This window comes from Prionailurus viverrinus, chromosome A1 (assembly GCF_022837055.1).
Source record: "Prionailurus viverrinus isolate Anna chromosome A1, UM_Priviv_1.0, whole genome shotgun sequence".
Lineage (NCBI taxonomy): Eukaryota > Metazoa > Chordata > Mammalia > Carnivora > Felidae > Prionailurus > Prionailurus viverrinus.
Window position 1 is genome coordinate 71,551,983 of NC_062561.1, and position 18,963 is coordinate 71,570,945.

Consider the following 18,963-nt stretch of genomic DNA (forward strand, 5'->3'; position numbering starts at 1 on the left):
TGGCCACCGGGCAGGCATCTATAAGTTTTTTAAGTTCCTTGTGCCCCAGTTACCTCAGTTATAACATGAGGATAGATATGAAACTTAATAGAAATGAAATAGAACAGTGGCTGCTGGGGATGGGAGTAAGTTGTCAATGGGGACAGAGTTTCAGTTCTGCCGGATGGAAAATTTCTGGAGATCTGTTGCACAACAATGCAAATATACTTAACACTACTAAAGTGTATGTTTAAAAATGGTTAAGATGACAAATTTTATGTGTTTTTACCACAATTAAAAAGAGAAAGAAATTTTTAATGGGGTTGCATAATAGTATTGACTTCACACTGTTATGAGCGGTACCTGAATAAAGCATGTCAAGTCTCTGACATAGTCTCTGATCTAGCAACTGCTCAAAAAATTACAGCTATTATTATTGTTGTAGTCGGTAAGGTAGTTCAAGTGGTTAACTATGAATAAGTTACTATTAAAGGCATTTTAAACCTAATGAGAGTCTGAATCTTCAAGCTGATGGAGGTTCTCTATACTTTTTGAAATAGTGTGCTAATTTCTCAGGAAAGCACCAGGCTGGGAATGGAAATTTATCTACAATCACTCATTAAGGACTGTTTCAAACCCTCCCCACAGACCCAAGCAACTTTTGACAAACTGCATTTTTCCAAATCCTGACCAACAGACCATTCACATTTCACATGTAGAGCCTTATGTTTTAAAAAAGCCAACCATATTATAGGTCAATATGTGAAAGCAGGACGGTATTCATTTTGGTAAACTAATTCTTAACACTAAAGTCCTCAATTTGCAGAGATAAAGAAAACAAAGCACAAAAATGTTGAACTTTGTTTTTCAGCTTAAGCTTAATGAAGTCAAGCAAAATCTGCCACTGTAAAAGAAAGGCTCTCCATGAAATACTTTGCGTCTTTGATGTGCATGTGGAACCCAAACAGATTTGGGAAACATGGCATAAGCCCAAGGCCATCATTTTGATTCTGTGTGCATTGTTTTGATTTCATGTGCATCTATTCTAATTTCATCTCTCCAGCCTATTATTTAAACCTTAGCAGGACTGATGTGCTGTTTTACAGGGGCATAATCCACTTGGTGGTCAGATAACCAGGAGGCCTTCGGTCTTCATCACTTACTCCAATGAGAAAACTAGACTATTGCCTTGTAAAACAGCATGAGTCCCACACCCTGATTTCACATGCTATTCTAACCCACGGAACATCCCTGGAACTTCTAATTGAATTCATAAAATTCATCACGGTCACAGAGATGACCAAAATTAGCTCTAGGCTGAATGAAATTAGGCAAAAGTCAGTCTGGAGATATAAATAGTAAAAACGAGAGGGTTAGAAAATGACTTCAGATACAGGATTTTAGGCCAACACAGGTGTTCATAGGAATCAGATTCTAAGGCTGAGAAGGTTAGGTACCACTGGTTAAACCTCTAATCCCATTGGCTTTTAAATCTCTCTTGATTGAAAACTAAATTCCAAAGTCATTGCTAAGGATCCCCTGCCACTTTTTAAATCTCCATTCTGTGTATAACTCTTGTAATTATGGGAGATAAGGGTTTCCAGAGAGACCAGAAGAGCCATTCCAGAACTTCTGAATAATGACAACATTGACTGTTGAGAGGTGGTACTTGTGAAATCCAGCAATGGATGGCAGTATATGCAGATGGACCATCAGCAAGGATTATGATGGCTCCAGTCCACCAGCATCCTTGCCAACAGGTGGAAGGAAGGAGTCTTAAGAAGAGTTGTGAATTGTAAATGGCAAAAAGAAGTGATTAAAAGAACACAAATAACCAGACATTAACTTCAGATTCTGGGCTTACTGCCTTCTGTCCATTTAATCTTTCTTTGGTGCAGTAAAGACACTTCCTCGTTACCTTAATATGGGGGTCTCTGATAAAGGCTTGAGGTTCTGATAACCCAGGTATTGGCTCCAGCTCTAACTTTTCCTAGTCACATGACCTTGGAAAATCACTTCCCTACTCTGGGCCTCAGTTTCCTCATGAGAACAGGACCTAGGACCTAGATCACATGACACATTCAATAAGTATTTGTAGAAGTTTAAAAGAAAATGTATCTGAAAAATGGGGATACATCAGGAGATCTCAGAGATTCTTTCCAGACTCACCATTCAACAGACCTGTGACTTCTTTGTTACAGGCTCATGTCCCTTGTCATTCTAGTCCTCTCCTACATGTGTGTACCAACAGAGGAGTCTCTTTTTATTCAGTGCAATCCTACCTTACATTTTCTCATCACATGATAGTGTTACCCCTCAATTATGTTACAAGAAGGAAGCATTTTGCCATTAACCTGAACATATAGTTATTTTTTCAAACAACGATTGGTTACCAGAGCATATTATTATTTTTAAGGTTCTAGGCAATATTTCAAAACTATATAAGGAAGTATTTGCATTTTCCTTCCATAGTTTTCTGCCTGATTTCAAGAGTTAAGTGAACAGTTTCAAATACCTTGTGTGTGATGCTTTTCCCCTCCATTAAAATGCTGAAGGGCTTTTTCTCCCCCTCTTTAGGAGGAAAAAAGAAATCTTTCCCCTGTAATTTACTTTGGCTTTCTCAAAAGTTGGGTGGGAAAGTCAATATAATTCAGGTGGAATCTAAAATGTTCTTGTTGTACAAGTGTGCACAGAAAGGAAGCCTATAATTTCTGAACATTCTTTTAGGAAGTTTGTATTCTCTGTTTTCCAGGGAGCCTTTACTTTCCAAGGGAGTATGATCGACATGCCATTACTGAAGCAAGCCCAGAACATTGTTACGCTTGCCACATCCATCAAGGAAAAATGATCTGTTAAATGAAGCTCTCATCAGGTGGGCTGAACATATACAGTGGGTTTCTTAAAGACAAACTATAATACTCAAGGCAACTTGTTAGTATGCCAGATTGGAACCTTTCTCCATTTACAATTCATGGTAATCACAATTTTTTGTTGTTGTTATCTCACTGGCCAGTTGTTCCTCTAAAAATGAACTTTCTTCTTTTTGGTTCCAAGCTTATGATTTTATTGCTCATGAATGTGTTGCAAATATGCACTTACGATTTCACAGGGAGATAAAATCGTGGCGAGAGATGGGCTGAAGGGATGTTAGGTCTTTAATGAAACAGATCTTTTCCGAATACGTATGCTCCCTTCACATTTCTCACATTAGATGTTTCCCCTGTCGTTCATTTGTTCACTCAACACTGTAAATAATTTTAAGGCCAGTCTTAAAAAAAATAGTAACTACCCAAAGGGGTTGCGTTTAGCTCCTAGAAATCTGATAAAACAAGAGATGGCATAGAAAAGTTAAGTATCGTTTTTGTTCATACAGATACCTTGTAAAAATAAATCTTCAAAACCTTACTCTTAACCTCCACCTCCCCAAATGAAACACCCATACATATGGGCTCTAGGTAAGGACTGTGAAAGCCTTCATCCTGGGTGAATGCTTTGGGTCAACAGTTACCAGCAATTAAAAAAAAAAAAATGCGCAGAAACACAAGACCATCTATTCTCTCCCTTAATTTCCCCATTTAACTGTTTGCCATTGAGGCCATCCCCCCCCCCCCCCCCTGCAAATGTATGGCTGGAACAGGCCCCCTCAGCAATAAACTTGTAGCCTCTAAGAAGACACAATGGGGCAGATCTGGTGCATATGGTCCCCTGCGAGATTTGCATCACATTAGAGATGCTGCTGCAGGTCATATGGGTGGTGTGGTTAACGGGCTTAGTAAAGCTGTTTTGAAGAGGTTAACCCAGCTTGTAGTAAGGGTAAATAAACATAACAACCAGCCATTCTTCCCTATTCAGCATGTGCTCTTATATTGAAGGCTAAAGGGTATTGAAGCTGGGAAGGATCAACTTGTGTTTGCCAGAGGACGCCAATGAAATTTGAAACACCAACAATCAGAGATTTTGTTTCTGCTCCTCATTAAATCATGCGCTTTTGTGTTGAGACTCTGGACGACCGTTCTTTAAGAAATTAACAGAATGGGAAGTTTTAAACTCTACACCAACCTTTTCATGACCTACACAGCAGCAAAGCTGCTACTCTTAGACAAACACCGCGGGGAAGGCTGTTCTGTTTATTTAAATTTGTAAATAGAAAACAGTTTTTGATTTTCATTTTTCACCTCCTCCTACCCCCTTGTTGTTTATTTCCTCCGTGGCCCCTACTGTATGCCCCAACCAGGGGTCTTCTTTGCCCCTGCCTCTTCCAGTTCCTACAGGAAGTCCGAGAGAGAAGTAGAGTTGAAGGTTATATACAAGGAAGGGCACCGTGGAACCCAAGCAAAGCAAGAGAGGCCCACACACCATCTTGCATCACCCGCCCACCCAGTGCATTGCAGGAAGGGGATGATTCGGTTCTGACAGGCATGCAGAAGGAACCTGACCCAGGCAGGACAGTTCTGGGGAAACACATTCTTAAAACACCCAGCTAATAATCCCAAACTTGGGACCTGAGGAGAGAGCTCTTGAACTGAGTGAGATGGGATGTGTGTGCTAAGCTGGGGTTCTGACCTGCGATGGGCTGCGTGTCTCCTCTCCTTGGTGCACCCCTCCCCCCAGCCCCTCCCGGGAGCTTTGTTACCCTTCACCTTGGTCATCCTGTGCCGCCCCAGGGTTAGCTGGAAAGGAAGGGAGGCACAACCCCATCCTCACGTGGAGGAGCAGGAAGGAGGAAGGTGGCATCTCAGCCAAGGAGATGGGAGAGTGGGAGGTGGGAGATGACTGGCATGCAGCCAAACCAGGCTTCAGGCCTGCGGACAGAGGCAGTGGGCAGAGTGACCCCGGTGGCAGCACCCATCACCACCACCAGCGTTGCAGCTGTGCCGGCCTAGGCTGGTAGTCATGTGCGCACCGGGAGATCCGGGACCACCAGCCAGGTTCTGCCCCTCCCCTCAGAACACACAGACACAGGAGGACTGCTCAGAAGGCAGAAGGCAAGGGGAGACCTCCTCTCATCCTGACCTGTTGCACACACACCTCCTTCTCCCGGTGTTAGAACTGCCTTAAGCATAAGAGGGAAATAAAAGCCTTCCTTCAGACTTCCCTACAGGCAGCCCCCACTTCAACCCAATTGCCCTTCCCATCCTCCTGTGTTGGTGCAGATAACCAGTCTGGGCTTTGACAAGATGAAAGAGCAGACATTCTACTCTCCACCCCAGTTACACAGGCAACCCCCAAACCCTACAGGGGGGCCTCCTCAGGCGGGGGGCTCAGAGAGGCAAGCCCTCCCTCTCAGGGGACCTCAGATGCCATGGTGAAGGCATTCGGACCTTGGGAAAAGCAGTCCCCTCAGCAAGGTCTAGACGCGGCTAGGACTCCCCACCCCCATCACCAGCAGCCCCGTGGGTTCCTAGGTCCCCCAACCATGTTGGATTGACTAGTCACCACACCCTTTACCTGACACCCAAATGTCGCATTTATCATCTTACTCATAATCCCGTGGTCTGATTATGGTAGGATGGTGAGACTAGGACCCGCTTGTGCCAGAAGTCTGGACCAAGGTCCTGCTCTGAGCAGAAACCCTAAGGAGAGCCCCGGAAGAGGCTTTAGTCAGGGTCAGGGACCTTGCGGGGGTTCCTCCAACTAGGAATGGACTACAAGAGGACCTTGCAACCATCTGATTAATTAAAAACCATACCTGTTTATGTTTTGTATAGCTCATCACAGGCTGCTTTGCCATATCACCCCCTTGTTATTAATTCTTGGGGGCTAAATTATGGATAACACTATTAAAACATTATCAGAACTAATGAGAAACAATTACTTAGAAAATGAGCCAGGACAAGATTGAGTTGAGAACATCAGTGGTGATCACCGTAGATTAGTTTAATAAATCATCAGGTGCAAGGCAGGGCTGACTGTATGTATGCAAAGCCCTGTCACGGGAAAATGAAATTGAGATTTTTTTTGCATAATTTTTTCATTAATCTCAATAGGACCCGTGTGGTGTAGATTGTTTTATTCCCCTAATACCTTGCCCGAGGGAGGGGGGTGCCCAATAATGTCTTCATTGTTTTACTGAGGTCTTAATGACAATCTGTGACAACCTCATTTTAATGTATAGAGGATTATATCAGTACAATCATGTTTTATTGAAATGGTGAGGGAGACTCCGGTGGGGTCAGGCACTGTCTGTTAGCACAGGATGGGAATTTCCTCGGGAACCTGGGTTCAGTTCCCTTAAAATTTCCAAGTATAGATCCGCTGGCTGCCGTTAGGTCCTCTCCTCCGGGGACAGGCTGGGAAAAGCTTCCTCAAGAAGAATTCACCGCCTCCTATTTGAATGTGAAAGTAGCTGCTTGCATGGCATATTTTGCAGGGTAAATGGAACACACCATGTAGGATTTTTTTTTTCCTTTTCTAAAATATACCTGTTATTATTATCATTAACACATTAGCCCCTTAAGAGTTCTGCCCTAGTTCGGGAAAATGACCTTCACTGGAGACCTTAGATTTTCTAACGATGTCTTAAGAGGATAAAAAAGAATACATACTTTTTAACTTGAAGGATATTCTGGCCTTATGGTTTCCGTTAATCTTTAAAAGCTAAATGTCTTCCGTTTTTGGTTTTGTTTTGTTTTGTTTTGTTTTTTACTTCTAGTACTTGGAAGGCAATTGATGGTACAAAACAGGTTATAAGATTATCAGCAGGATGTTGTGCATATTAATACCGGCGAAGGGCACCGAACCGGTCTGTCACCGCAGAGTTTACGCCCCAGGCTCCGGGACACTGTCCTCCCAGCCCAGAGACCCTCCCCCCGCGAGGTTTCCACATTGCAATTTAGGGGGAGAGTGGAGGAAAGTAATTAACAGAGCGCAACATTTCAATGTTAAAACTTCCATCTTCCTTTCCGCGCTTTATTTTAAATCGGGATAAGGGGTGGGGGGTGGGGGGAGGCGCTAACAGCGCACAAAATGGGAAATAAATTACATTAAAATACCTTAACTTAGTACCTGAAATCTTGCGCGGTGGTACCGGGCAGCTTTTTGCTGCCCTGTGACGGGGGATGGTGGCTGTTGTGGGTGGTAGTTTACATTCCAGCAATTATGCGGTAGCATATTTCCTTCCGAATCGATAAGAATTGCTAAACGACAAAAAGAAAGTGGTGTGTACGAAAGGAACCGAAATCGTCGTTGGCGCCTTTTGTGGTCATTTGCTGCCGATCGGACCCCGTTCCAGCTAAGCAGACTGAAGCCTGCTGCATTTTTTTTATTCTAAAAAAAATTTTTTTTCTTTTTTTACAAGTCTTGCAAAAGACCAGGGATTTGTCGCTCGGGCCCTTCTTTAATTTTTGTAAGTGAACGGCACGGTTTTAGTGTTTGCTTCTTCCGATGGGAAAGGCTCGGCGAGCCCGGGCAGCGCGCCCCGTCGGAAGGACTTGCGCCCGCAGGGCCGGGACACGCAGAGTCCGCGTCCCCCGCCGCCCGCGCTTCCCGAGGACGGAGGTCGGCGGGCGGCGCGCGAGGGCACCTGGACGCGGACACTGGCGGCCCCGGAGGCCCCTTGCGCGCCCTCGGGAGGCGCGCCGTCCCTTCCCCGCGGGGCGCAGCCTGGGCCAGGGGAGCCCAGTGGGCCGGGGCTGCGGGCCCCGCTCGTCCGCCCGCCCGCCGCGGGCTGCCCGGAGCCCGCGAGCCTGTCGCGCAGCCCCGCTGTAATGGTGGCAGATCAAAGGCTGCCCCGTGTCCCCGCGGAGCCCGGGACAATCCCGCGCCTTTGTGCGCTGTTGCTAGGAGCCGGAGAAACTAAGGGAAAGTGTCAGGAGCATGTTAATCAGACTCGTTACAGTGTAACAATAACGTCTCTCTCGGGTCTCCCAGGCCCCCAGCACCCCTGGCGCACCCCGCACGCAGGCCGGACACCTGCGCGGGGCCCTCGCGCCTGCCCCGGGGACCGGCCGGCCCCTGTGTCCCTCCAGCCCCGAAGTCCGCGGCTGAGCCGGGCGCGAGGACTAGTCCTAGGGGTCCTGCAAGCGCCTGGCACGTCTCCTGGGCCCGGATCCCCCTTGACCAGAGCCCCTCGCCCTTAGTCTGTCAGGCTCAAATGCGATCCAAGGCCAGAGGGACCTGCGGAGAAATCGGGTCCTCCTGCTTTTCATCATTGAGTTGAATTTCCCAAGTTTGATTCAAACACGGTATAGAATCAAAAGGAAAATGAGCATTACATTTAGGTTGCTTTTTGGTTGAATTTCTTCAAAAGACTCTTAAAACCAACTTTGCTGATTTCCCTCTCAAACCCATAGAGGGTACTGTAAGCGATAATCCCGAATTTAACAAAACAAAAAAAACCTTTCCTGAAAGTACAGATTTCTCTGAACTTTTTTGAGAGAATCACTTCATTCGTTTATTCATTCAACAAACATCTGTTGAGCCTGACTGGGTGCCAAACAGCCAGCTAGTGTATGAAAGTCCTAGGACTGGTTCCGGATGCACTTTTCTTTCAAAATTAAAACGCTCTTGGTGAAGTCAAAGGAAGAGCAAAGGCGTAAAATAATGTCAAATGCCAAAACAGAAAGTGCCATTGACTACAGTAGTGATAGAAACAAGAGAGGTGCGGATTAAGAATTTAAAACATCTGAAAAACTACACACCCTATGCTTGGAAAACCAGCCACTTTTTTCACCTGTTCCATCTCCTCCCCCTCTTTCAGTTTTTAGGAGCTCAGCCAGGCTGCGGTCCCGAAGCCTGGAGTCCTGCCTAACGTCTGAGGAGTGAAGTCACTTTGTAAACAGCCTGTCAGACTTGCTGAGGGAACATTCAATCTTGTCCCATTCTCCCCTTGCTGTCCGTGCCCAGGGAATTGGGAGGCTGTGCTCAGGCTTAGGACAGAATCTGGCCAACTGGAGGTGCCTTCCTCTGGTATCTGCTCTTGTGCAGGAACCAAGGAAGTTCCCTTGGTTTAACTGCTGAACCCTAAGTCAAAGACAAAGCTTTCTATTTATCAGAAAGGGTAGAAAACTCACTCTCAAATCACCTGTGCCTATTGACCGAGGGGGAATCCTGTAACTATGTTAGACTTCTCCATTGGTCAAAATCAATTTCTCACACTGTGTGTGTAACATGTAAGCATATAGAAAACTGGTCCCAGAGATTAGTCTAAGCCCTGGAAGGAAATTTCAAGATTCCCTTCATTACATATTTTAAGAGAGTTGACATACTGAAAACTCCATCTTGTGAAAAACAAGGGAGACCAAACATCAACTATATTGTGATGTTAAAATATCTAGCTAAAGGGGGAGAAATTCAGTGACAAGAAACTGGATTTTTTGGACTACATAATGCCACATAACTGGTTTGGCTGAGTTCTGTTTTGTTTTTAAACAATGAATAAATTGCCTTAGTTATTCAGACACAATGAAAGAATCAAGAGAAAAATGAACGTTCCATTTCAGATAGTTTTGTGGTGGAGAGTTTCTTCAGAAGACTATATACTCTAGGCATCTGGCTTAATTTTTTTGTGTGTGTGTGTGTTTTTTTGTTTTGTTTTGTTTTTGTTAATGGGCTCTTTTGAGTTCCGTGGAAGGAAGAACATAAAAACCAACATGAATTTCTGGCTTAGATTCTCTGGAAAAACTGTGTTAATAACCTGAATTCCCAGATGCGGAGAAGAGCACATCCATTGCCTCAAGTGGATTTCTCGGGACTGGAATTCATGCAGCAACTTCCAGGGAGCTTTAGGATTCTTCTCCGGGTCTAGCTTGAGGGAGCTCCTGCCACCAGGAGCCCCACGGGCACTTCAACACCAGTGACACATCACGTGTGTCCAGGGGCCTTGGCCATGTGCGGCAGGATACCACTGGCTGCAGCTCATGACTTTGCAAAGTCTTTGCCTAAGCTGCAACCCCTCCCACTCCCCCACACCCACCCAACTCCTCACCATTCTTCAAGACACACCCGGAAGGTCTGTGAACTCTCCCCAACTTCCCACACAAAACTTGCTGACGTGTCCCCCACGCTGAGTCCTTCCAATGCATTGCATCAGATTTCTGCTGTAGTACTTATGCATGTGTGTCCCCCAGAGTGTGGATGCCCTGAATACTGGACATTCCATGCATCTCCACATCCCTCTCCTGCTCATCTGTCATCCCCAGCAAGAGTTCGATAAAAGTGTGTTTATTCGGATTACGGACTGAGTGTTTCCTCCCTCCAATGTTTAGGTTCAAATCCTGCCTTTCCGATCACCAGGCTGTATTACATTCAGACAAGTCATTTATTCTCTCTGAGCCATCAGTTTCTTCGACTATAATAATAGCAGCTAACTCAAAGAGCTGCTATGAGGAGGCTGTGAGCATAGAAATGCACCACCAAAGTCCCCCTTCCAGCGTCACTCATTTGGTGGGCCAGGGCTGGGGGGTCAGCAGACAGCCTCCAGCTGCCAGCTCCTCCTTCAACATCTGCCTCAGCTGCAGACTGCTGCCTTGCCCGTGGTCTCAACCTTCTCAAGGCAGCCTGCATCCGGTGAATTTTATGTTGTGTATATATTAGCATGACTAAATAATCTTTAAAAATGAATGAATGTCAAGTAAATAAAAAAACAAACAAACATAGTACTTTTTAAAAAGCTCTAAAAAAATAAAAATAAAAATAAAAAAGCTCTAGCATCATGCTTGATGCAAAGCAGGCGTTCAGGAAAGGTCAAATACTCTCCATCCCAGTGCTGAAACTGCGATGTAGTCCAGGATGGAAGTCCCCCTGCAGCAAAACTGGCTGGAAAGTGAATTTCTATTAAGTGAACGCCGTTTTCTCAATTACATGTGTTGGTAGGTGAAGGATAGGTCCTCCCAGGAGAACCTACTGGTGGGACCAATCCCTGGACATTTCTGGGTATGGCGGCAACTCCAATAGCCACGTGCATTCCAGGGGAGCTTTGTGGCTTTTGTTGTTGTTGTTCAGAATCTGCTAGTCCCATTCCTGAACTATGGAAATCTCTCACGACAGCGCTGTTCTGACTACAAATTCACGTTCTCATTCTGTCCAACCAACCTAATTTTGTGGAGGACCCTGAAGCTTGCTCAGGGGAGGATTATGCAGTACCGATTCCTGGCTGAAGAGGGCTCCATTCACATAGAAAAACTACAGTGTGAGTGTGCCTCTTGGAGTTGGGCAAATAATTGGCCCTTTTAGTGGACTTGCTCAAGGTCACACAGCTGGCAAAACTAGGACTACAACTAATGTCTCGAAATTAAACCACTAAACCACATGGCTGCACACCCAAGAAGTCCTCAGATTTCTGCTTTTACATTAAATTCCCCATTAAGGAAGCTGCAAGTTTTCTGAAACAATGAGAAAATAGCTGAAACCTCTTTTTCAATAACTGCCTCCTTCAGACGCAGTGCCTGACCTGGCAAAGATCTTTGAACTCATCACAACTGGAACAGCTGGTCATCAAATGCAGTCAGGAAGCTCCACCACCAGGCAAACACTAGCTCGAAGTGGGCCTTCCTGGCTCATCTCCTAGACCGAATATTTGCATCACTGCCCACTGAGGACTGACTGGTCTAAGTGGCTGGAGAATGTCTGGAGTGGTGTAAAGAAAGGAGTCCCAGGGGCGCCTGGGTGGCTCAGTCGGTTGGGCGACTGACTTCGAATCAGGTCATGATCTCACAGTCCATGAGTTTGAGCCCCGCATCGGGCTCTGTGCTGACAGCTCAGAGCCTGGAGCCTGTTTCGGATTCTGTGTCTCCCTCTCTCTCTGACCTTCCCCCATTCATGCTTAGTCTCTCTCTGTCTCTAAAATGAATAAACGTTAAAAAAATTAAAAAAAAAAAAAAAGAAAGAAAGAAAGGAGTCCCAGTGGAGGGATGAAGGAGCAGGGTGTAGACCTCAAGACTCACCAAGCTGTGTTAGCCTGGGTCCCCCCTTGGCTCTGGCCTCACTGCTTTGGCCCCTCCTCCATGGCCTTCATTCTGTCTCATCTTTCCTATCTAGTCTTTGTGTCCACTGTGGTTCTGCTTCCACTTCCCTCTTCCTTAGTTTTACCTTTCCTTCCCCCGCTGGCAATTCCAAAAGCAAAATCAAGAAAATGAGGTAAAAAAAAAAAAATTTTTTTTTCTAATTCTGTGTCCATATTTTGGAAGTAAATCTGGCGTCTTAAGTTGTGAGCTGCTTGCATGATGCTCCATAGTTCTTCATTTACTGTGAACTTGGCACAGGAAGTTTATTAGCCCATTTTACTGCAGAGAGCCCAAGTGCAGAGGACAGCTAATATTGTACTTTGGGAATCAAAGTAGAAATGCCAGTGAGGCTGCTAATTATTCAGTAAATTAAATATTGCTGCCAAAACTGCTATTCCTGATTTCCTGCATTTGATCGTGCTGTCTTACTGCAAAGGCAACATTCAGATTCTGTTTAAACGACAAAGATGAGGGTCCTGCAAATTGGTTACTGGTTCCTTATGTTTTAGTAGAAATTATGTGAGTGTGCGGCCTGAAATTCATGATACTTACAAGTAACGAAGTCCAAGGGTATAAAATTTGATTTCCATCCTGTTTTTAATCTTATTCCTTTGGGGGTGGACATTATAGGAAAGGTAGCAATAAGTGATTATGATTATTTATAAAAACAGATATTTGCAAATTATGGTAAACATTCCATTTTAGATAACTAAGGATGTGACCCCCCCCCACCGAAATCATTTTTTACAACTCTGCTTTGTAAAAACCTTCTTAAAAAACAATTAGTCTTTGTGTTCGCCTAAGGAATTTTAAATTGTGAGATATATTTATGAGAATATTTAAGGTAAATATTTCCGAAATAAGAAGCAAATGAAGGGACCATGAATTTGTACACACTGCCTCTGAAAATGAGCACATTTTTAAAATGGTTTGTTCAAACGGGGCCATTGGCCTTTTTCCTTCCTTCTCAAAGAGCATATGTGTTAGATTAGTACTCAGAAAAGGGTGTGTTTTCATAGCCTCCGGTGCTGCATTTATAAAAATCATGATGATTTTAGAACTGCACCTTCATTTTTTGAATTTTCAAAAACTTGTCCCTTTTTACTCTTTTATTTTCTTTCAACAAAACAAAGACCGAAGAACCCTTTAAGAAATTTTATACATTCCCACAGAGTCCCAGTTTGTTGACCTTCAGGCCACAGAGTAAAACCTTTCTTTTAAGTCAAGCATTCCCCATTGGGAAGTGCTCCAGCTTTTTCTTTTTATGAGGAATTTTAACTGCTGGACTTAATTTAATTATTGTATTTTGTACATACTCCCAGAAGCCCCAGGGCATGAGCTTTACTTTTTTCAAAACTTTCAAATGAATCTTTAGAAATGCACATCTCTGATGGTAATGTTACTTCTTTCACTTGTATTTCTAATCTAAATACCAAACTTCGATCTGTTTCTTGACTTATTCATGGAGAGGTTTCAGCTTGGCATTTCTTTGCCACAGATACACTTGTGAGACGACAAGCAAGGATGTGGTTATTTGAGCCCTTAGTGTGGGTGCCTAGGTTTTATAACAACAAAATAAAAACCATCTCCAGTTGAATTATGTTTTAAAACATAAGTATGTTTTTAAAATCTGATGGCTCTGGAAATATAGTCTCCAATAAGGACAGTTCCTACGTGGATATTGCCTTGACATCAGTAGCATGCTGGCCCCGTGGCTGCGGTCTGCCCCCATCTGCCTTTTAGTGTCTACGAGATCTCCCCCAACATCAGCTGCTCCTCCCTGATCCCAGCAGAGGTTCATGTGCGAACACACACTAATGCACAGGGACTTGTCAACTCAAGCTAACAGCAAAGATTCAATATCTTCATTTCTTCTCTACTTTATCCATAAACATTTCATTGGATCCCCCTTGATTTCCAAACCAAAAACTTCAACCACATCTTGACTCTCAAAGGTGGAAAAAAAAAAAAAAAATATATATATATATATATATATATACATATTTTGTAACTGCCTGAAAACTCATTTACGACTGTGTAAGTGTAGGACAAACATAAATTTTCCAGATTCATAAGATATGCCCAAAATACCTCATGGGGTTGGGGTTGGGTCAGTTATGAAGTAAGTTTCATTGTAGGAATGCTGAGATCTTTGAATTTGGAAAGATGTTTTGTTTTTATTTTTAAATGTTTATTTTTGAGAGAGAGGGAGAGAGAACGAGTAGGGGAGGGGCAGAGAGCGAGGGAGACAGGATCTGAAGTGGGCTCTATGCTGACAGGAGAAAGCCCGACGTGGGGCTCAAACTCACAAACCGTGAGATCATGACCTCAGCAGAAGTCAGACAGACGCTTAACTGACTGAGACACCCAGGTGCCCCTGGGTGCCCCTGGAAAGATGTTTTTTAAGCAGAATTCTCTGTGAAGTGAATCTGATTTTCTTATTGACTTTGATTGAAAATTTAAAATTATAGAAATCACAGCCTTTAGGTGCCAGAGAAGGACTTGAGAGATCATCTAGGCCAATTGTTCTCAGCCTGGCTGCACATTAGAATTACCTGGTAGGTTTTTAATAAATACCTATGTCTGGCCCCCACCGAGACTCATTAAATCAGACTGTAGTCTGACCTGTCATTTTGCAGATTAAAAAGAAAAACAGCCAAGCAAAACCCTGAAAGATTAACTGTGGCTTTTACATTAAGGGTCTAAGTCTAATTATGCCGTAACATAGTTTGGGAACTCCTAGCCAGGCTAAACTTCAGAAGCAAATTTACTTATAAGTAAATAACAAGTAAGTTTCCATAATTCTGTTTGGGGCCACATTAATTATAAAATAGTTGACTGATTCCTCCCATGTGACATACTTTCTAACATTATACACATTCACATCCCTGGCTGATTCACAGAAGAGGTTGGTATAATCATAGTCTTAAAATGTCTTACACTTAATTTTTAAAATAAGGTACATTTACGTGGATGGCTGCCCTCCTGTACATTTTACTTAAAAGTTTGTCCTCTTCATACAGGGGTGCCTGGCTGGCTGGCTCAGTTTGATTAGGTGTAAATCTCTTGATTTCAGCCCAGGCATTATCCCAGGATTTGTGGGATCGAGCCCCGAGTGGGGCTTTCCCTTGACACCACAGACCCTGCTTGGGAGTCTCTCTCTCTACCCCTCCCCGGCTTACACAAGTGTGTTCACTCTCTCTCTCAAAATAAATAAATAAACATTTAAAAAAAAGTTTGAGGGGTGCGTAGGTGGCTCAGTCGGTTAAGCATCTGACTCTTGGTTTGGACTCAAGTCATGATCTCACGGTTTGTGAATTCAAGCCTCTGTGCTGACGGTGAGGAGCTTGCTTGGGATTCTGCTCACTCTCTCTCTGACCCTCCCCCTGCTCTCATTCACTCTCTCAAATAAAAATAAACTTTAAATAAATAAATAATTTTTTAAAAGTTTGACTTCACCATTGGCAGCGTCATACTTCATGACTAATATTCTGCAATTTTTTTTGACATTTAAAACTTACAGGCAAAAAGCAGTATTTGTGTCATCTGAAGACCTCAAACACCTAAATTTTACATTGTACAGTTTTTAGAAATGTAGAAATGACCCCATTTAGAAATGGGGTCAGGTGTGTCAAGTAATAGCTCATCTGAGTGAGTCCCACAGCCCCCCTGGAAAGGCAGGAGTGAGCTTAGCTGTCACCCCTGATACCCCAAGAGAGCAGAAGAGACCATGCTGAGCAAGGGCTCCTTACAGGGAGAAGCCTCAGCTGGCCGGAGGGCTCCACAGGCCTGTGAGCCATCTTTGTAAACACTTGTCATCACCCAGCCTCCCCCAGGAACATCACCTCCCTCACCTTCCTCACTTCCCTAACCTGCCTCTTTTCCCACTTTTCCCGTGAGGGATGGCATCAGGATTGGCAAGCTCACAGGTCACAAAGGGAAGAAGTCCTGGTCCTCTTCACAGGCAAGGACCTCCTGGGACAGATCCAAGAGGCTTTGATCTCAGTTCTTTGCCTTGGGCTAAAAGACCTCTGGTTGGCCACTCCTCTAGGATCCTAATAAGGCCAGGACCTGGGATCACAGATGCAAACCTTTTTTTTTTTTTTTTTTTTTTTAACCAAAGGGAGTGCTGACAGTGATTCAGGCTATAGAGTCGCTAGAGGCTAGAGAGGGTAGGTTTGCGTATGGCTGACAGAAATAGAACAGTTCATTGATTCACTCCTCCAGCAGGCATTTATTGAGCTTCTATTACGTGCCTGTGGTGATGTCACTGTGTTCATGAAGGCTAAGAGGGTAATCCTAGAGTTGGCCCTAAGTCCTCTGTGGTCCAGGAGTTCTGTCAGGAGTGAAAGCACGGTGGGCAGTTGAGACCTTTCTTATTCTGGTTCCTTCCACCCCCATTCTTTTCTAATTACTCTTTATTATCCCTTATAACAAACCCACAGATGAAGCAAGAACCTAGCTCCAGATCTGAGACCAAAAAAAAAAAAAAAAAAAGAAAAAGAAAATAGGAAGAGACAGGAAGAAACTTACAAATACCTTACAGGTAAATTCTCACACAGCCGAGAAAACGAATGTTAAAAAAAGATTAAAAAGGGGCGCCTGGGTGGCTCAGTCGGTTGAGCGTCCGACTTCGGCTCAGGTCACGATCTCGCGGTCGGTGAGTTCGAGCCCCGCGTCGGGCTCTGGGCTGATGGCTCAGAGCCTGGAGCCTGCTTCCGATTCTGTGTCTCCTTCTCTCTCTGCCCCTCCCCCATTCATGCTCTGTCTCTCTCTGTCTCAAAAATAAATAAATGTTAAAAAAATTTAAAAAAAAAAAAAAGATTAAAAATTTTTCATGGCAAGGAAGAACTGCTGAAAACAATATGTTTTTGCCTATCAATCAATCAATCATTTTCTGTTCAGGTAACCTCCGGGGCCAGCACCCCCATGGCCAGTGTCTGTGTGACCAGATGCAGTCCTCTTGGAAAATATTGGGCAGCATGTCCCAACAAACTTATCGTCACTTTCTTGCAGCTTTTTAATCTAGATCTGGGAATTTATCCTCAGGAAATTTTGTGATCCTAAATGTGGAAAAAGCCTCATTCACAAAGACTACTTAATTCATGGTGGTACTATTTAGATTATTGAGGTGTGCTTAAGTAAATGATGGGACATTTATTTGATGGAATATTAGGCAGCCCCAAAAGCTGGTGTTTCTAAGGAAAATAAGAAAGTGCTTTTAATATAAAGTTAAGTTCAAAAACAGATACCAAGCTTCATATGCAGAGTCTGGAAATGGATGGCATGGTTCTACTGCTTATTATCTACTGCTGGTACTCACCTCCCTATGCCTCAGTTTTAATTTCTGTGAAATGGGAGTAAAAATAGTAGCTACCTCATAATTTGACAGGAAGCTTAAATGAGATAAGACATACAAAGAACAGTACCCAACACAGAGTAAGCCCTCAACAGATGTTAGCTGCTATTATTATTACAGTGTGATTCCAACTATATTAAAAAGCAATCAGAAGTAAGTACAGCAAAATGTTATCAATTACTGTGCTTAAATGATGAGATTCTTCGTTTTACATTTTTATATTTTCAAATTTTTCATTAAATACATATCAAATTTTGGGGGAACCTGGCTGCCTCAGTCAGTGGAGCATGCAACTCTTGATCTCGGGGTTGTGAGTTCGGGCCCCACATCAGGTGGAGAGATTACTTAAAAATAAAATCTTAGGGGCACTTGGGTGGCTCCGTCGGTAAAGCATCCGACTCTTGATTTTGGGCTGGGTCATGATATCACGGTTCATGAGATCGAGTCTCGCTGTCAGAGCAGAGCCTGCTTGGGATTTTCTCTCTCCCTCTTTCTCTGTTCCTCCCCTACTCACGCGTGCGTGTGTGTGTGTGTGTGTGTGCACGCACACGCGCGGACTGGCTCTCATAAATAAAACATTAAAAAGTATGTGAAATAAAATCTTAAAAATAAATACATATCGATTTTTTAAAAACTAAGTTTGGAGCTAATTACAAATAAGTCTATTGAAACACTGCTTTCGATCATTATATGGTCACACCCAGAAGACCCTGAAAAGAGAGGCCCCAGCAAGTAGTTTCCATATCATCTGAAACATCCTGCTGCCAAGACTGGCATGGGCTTCCAGGGGGACAGTGGGCTCAGCTGTATTCGGGAGTGGAAAGCACCCAGGATTTGCAAGAAATCTGGCCCCCACTCCCTGTGGGTTCTTGGGAAGACCCTTTTCCTTCTCTATAAGGAAGGATCTCTGATGTACTTAATAGCCTCAGAGAATGGGAAAAGCAGTTTGAGGGAATTTTTGAGATACTGCCTTGGGGGTAGAAGAAGGAACTCTGGAAACTGTAACGGTCCACGCCAGCTCTCCTTCCAGAGTGGAGCCCAACTGCACTGTTTCCACACCTTGACCTGGTGTGAAGGGCGGTTTAGGTGGCTCCCTGACCATTTGTGGAATCATTCCTGCTTCCAGGCAGCACGCTACAGGCCGGCCTTCAAAGAAATACCAGAAGCCAAGTATCCTGTCTGTCATCACTTAATAATGCTTGAAGCTTTTCCTATAACAAAAGGGGCAGAAACAACCCTACCTCGCATCGTGGAAGCCCGATAATTCTTCCACCAGCTCTACCTACACCAGAAGAGCTTTCTCTTAACTGTAAGTATTAGATCTGACTAATCGGGACGACCACTGCCTTTGGTAAGTAAAATCGGAATAAAGTGACTGTTTGCAACTTTACTTGGTCACACACGACAATAAGGAGGGACTCGATAGGTTGCAATGATATGTAACTTCCTGTTTTTGGTAAAATAGACAAATGTGTCCCATTTCAAGAAAGTCAACATCATTTTTGCACACCTTCTCTTGCAAGGTAGGAATCAAACCACAGAGACAGAAGGGCTGTCTACTTGTTCGTTCCTGGCATCCAGCATGGTGCTTGCCCTTAATACATTTTTGTTGAGTGAATCAATGAATCAGTTAATGAAGTAGGAAACAAAGGAAAGATGGTCTCCTCTCTATTGTGTTAGATG

The 18,963-nt window shown here is 43.9% G+C and overlaps 1 protein-coding gene across 7 annotated transcripts in view; it reads left to right on the plus strand.

Moving 5' to 3' along the window:
* The window catches only part of CLYBL (citramalyl-CoA lyase), a 264,850-nt gene extending 246,263 nt beyond the window's left edge, over window positions 1-18,587 (plus strand). For 2 of the 7 annotated variants that reach the window (XM_047869152.1, XM_047869197.1), the window contains exon 8: window positions 2,732-3,978. In XM_047869152.1, coding sequence (XP_047725108.1) covers window positions 2,732-2,827 — 96 coding nt within the window. In that variant the 3' untranslated portion in view covers window positions 2,828-3,978. Of the gene's footprint in view, window positions 1-2,731; window positions 3,979-6,631; window positions 6,869-8,677; window positions 10,383-18,406 lie in introns of those variants that run through there. The other 5 variants (XM_047869176.1, XM_047869190.1, XM_047869183.1 and 2 more) reach the window with 5 other exon arrangements.
* Window positions 18,588-18,963: the final 376 nt, after the last annotated feature.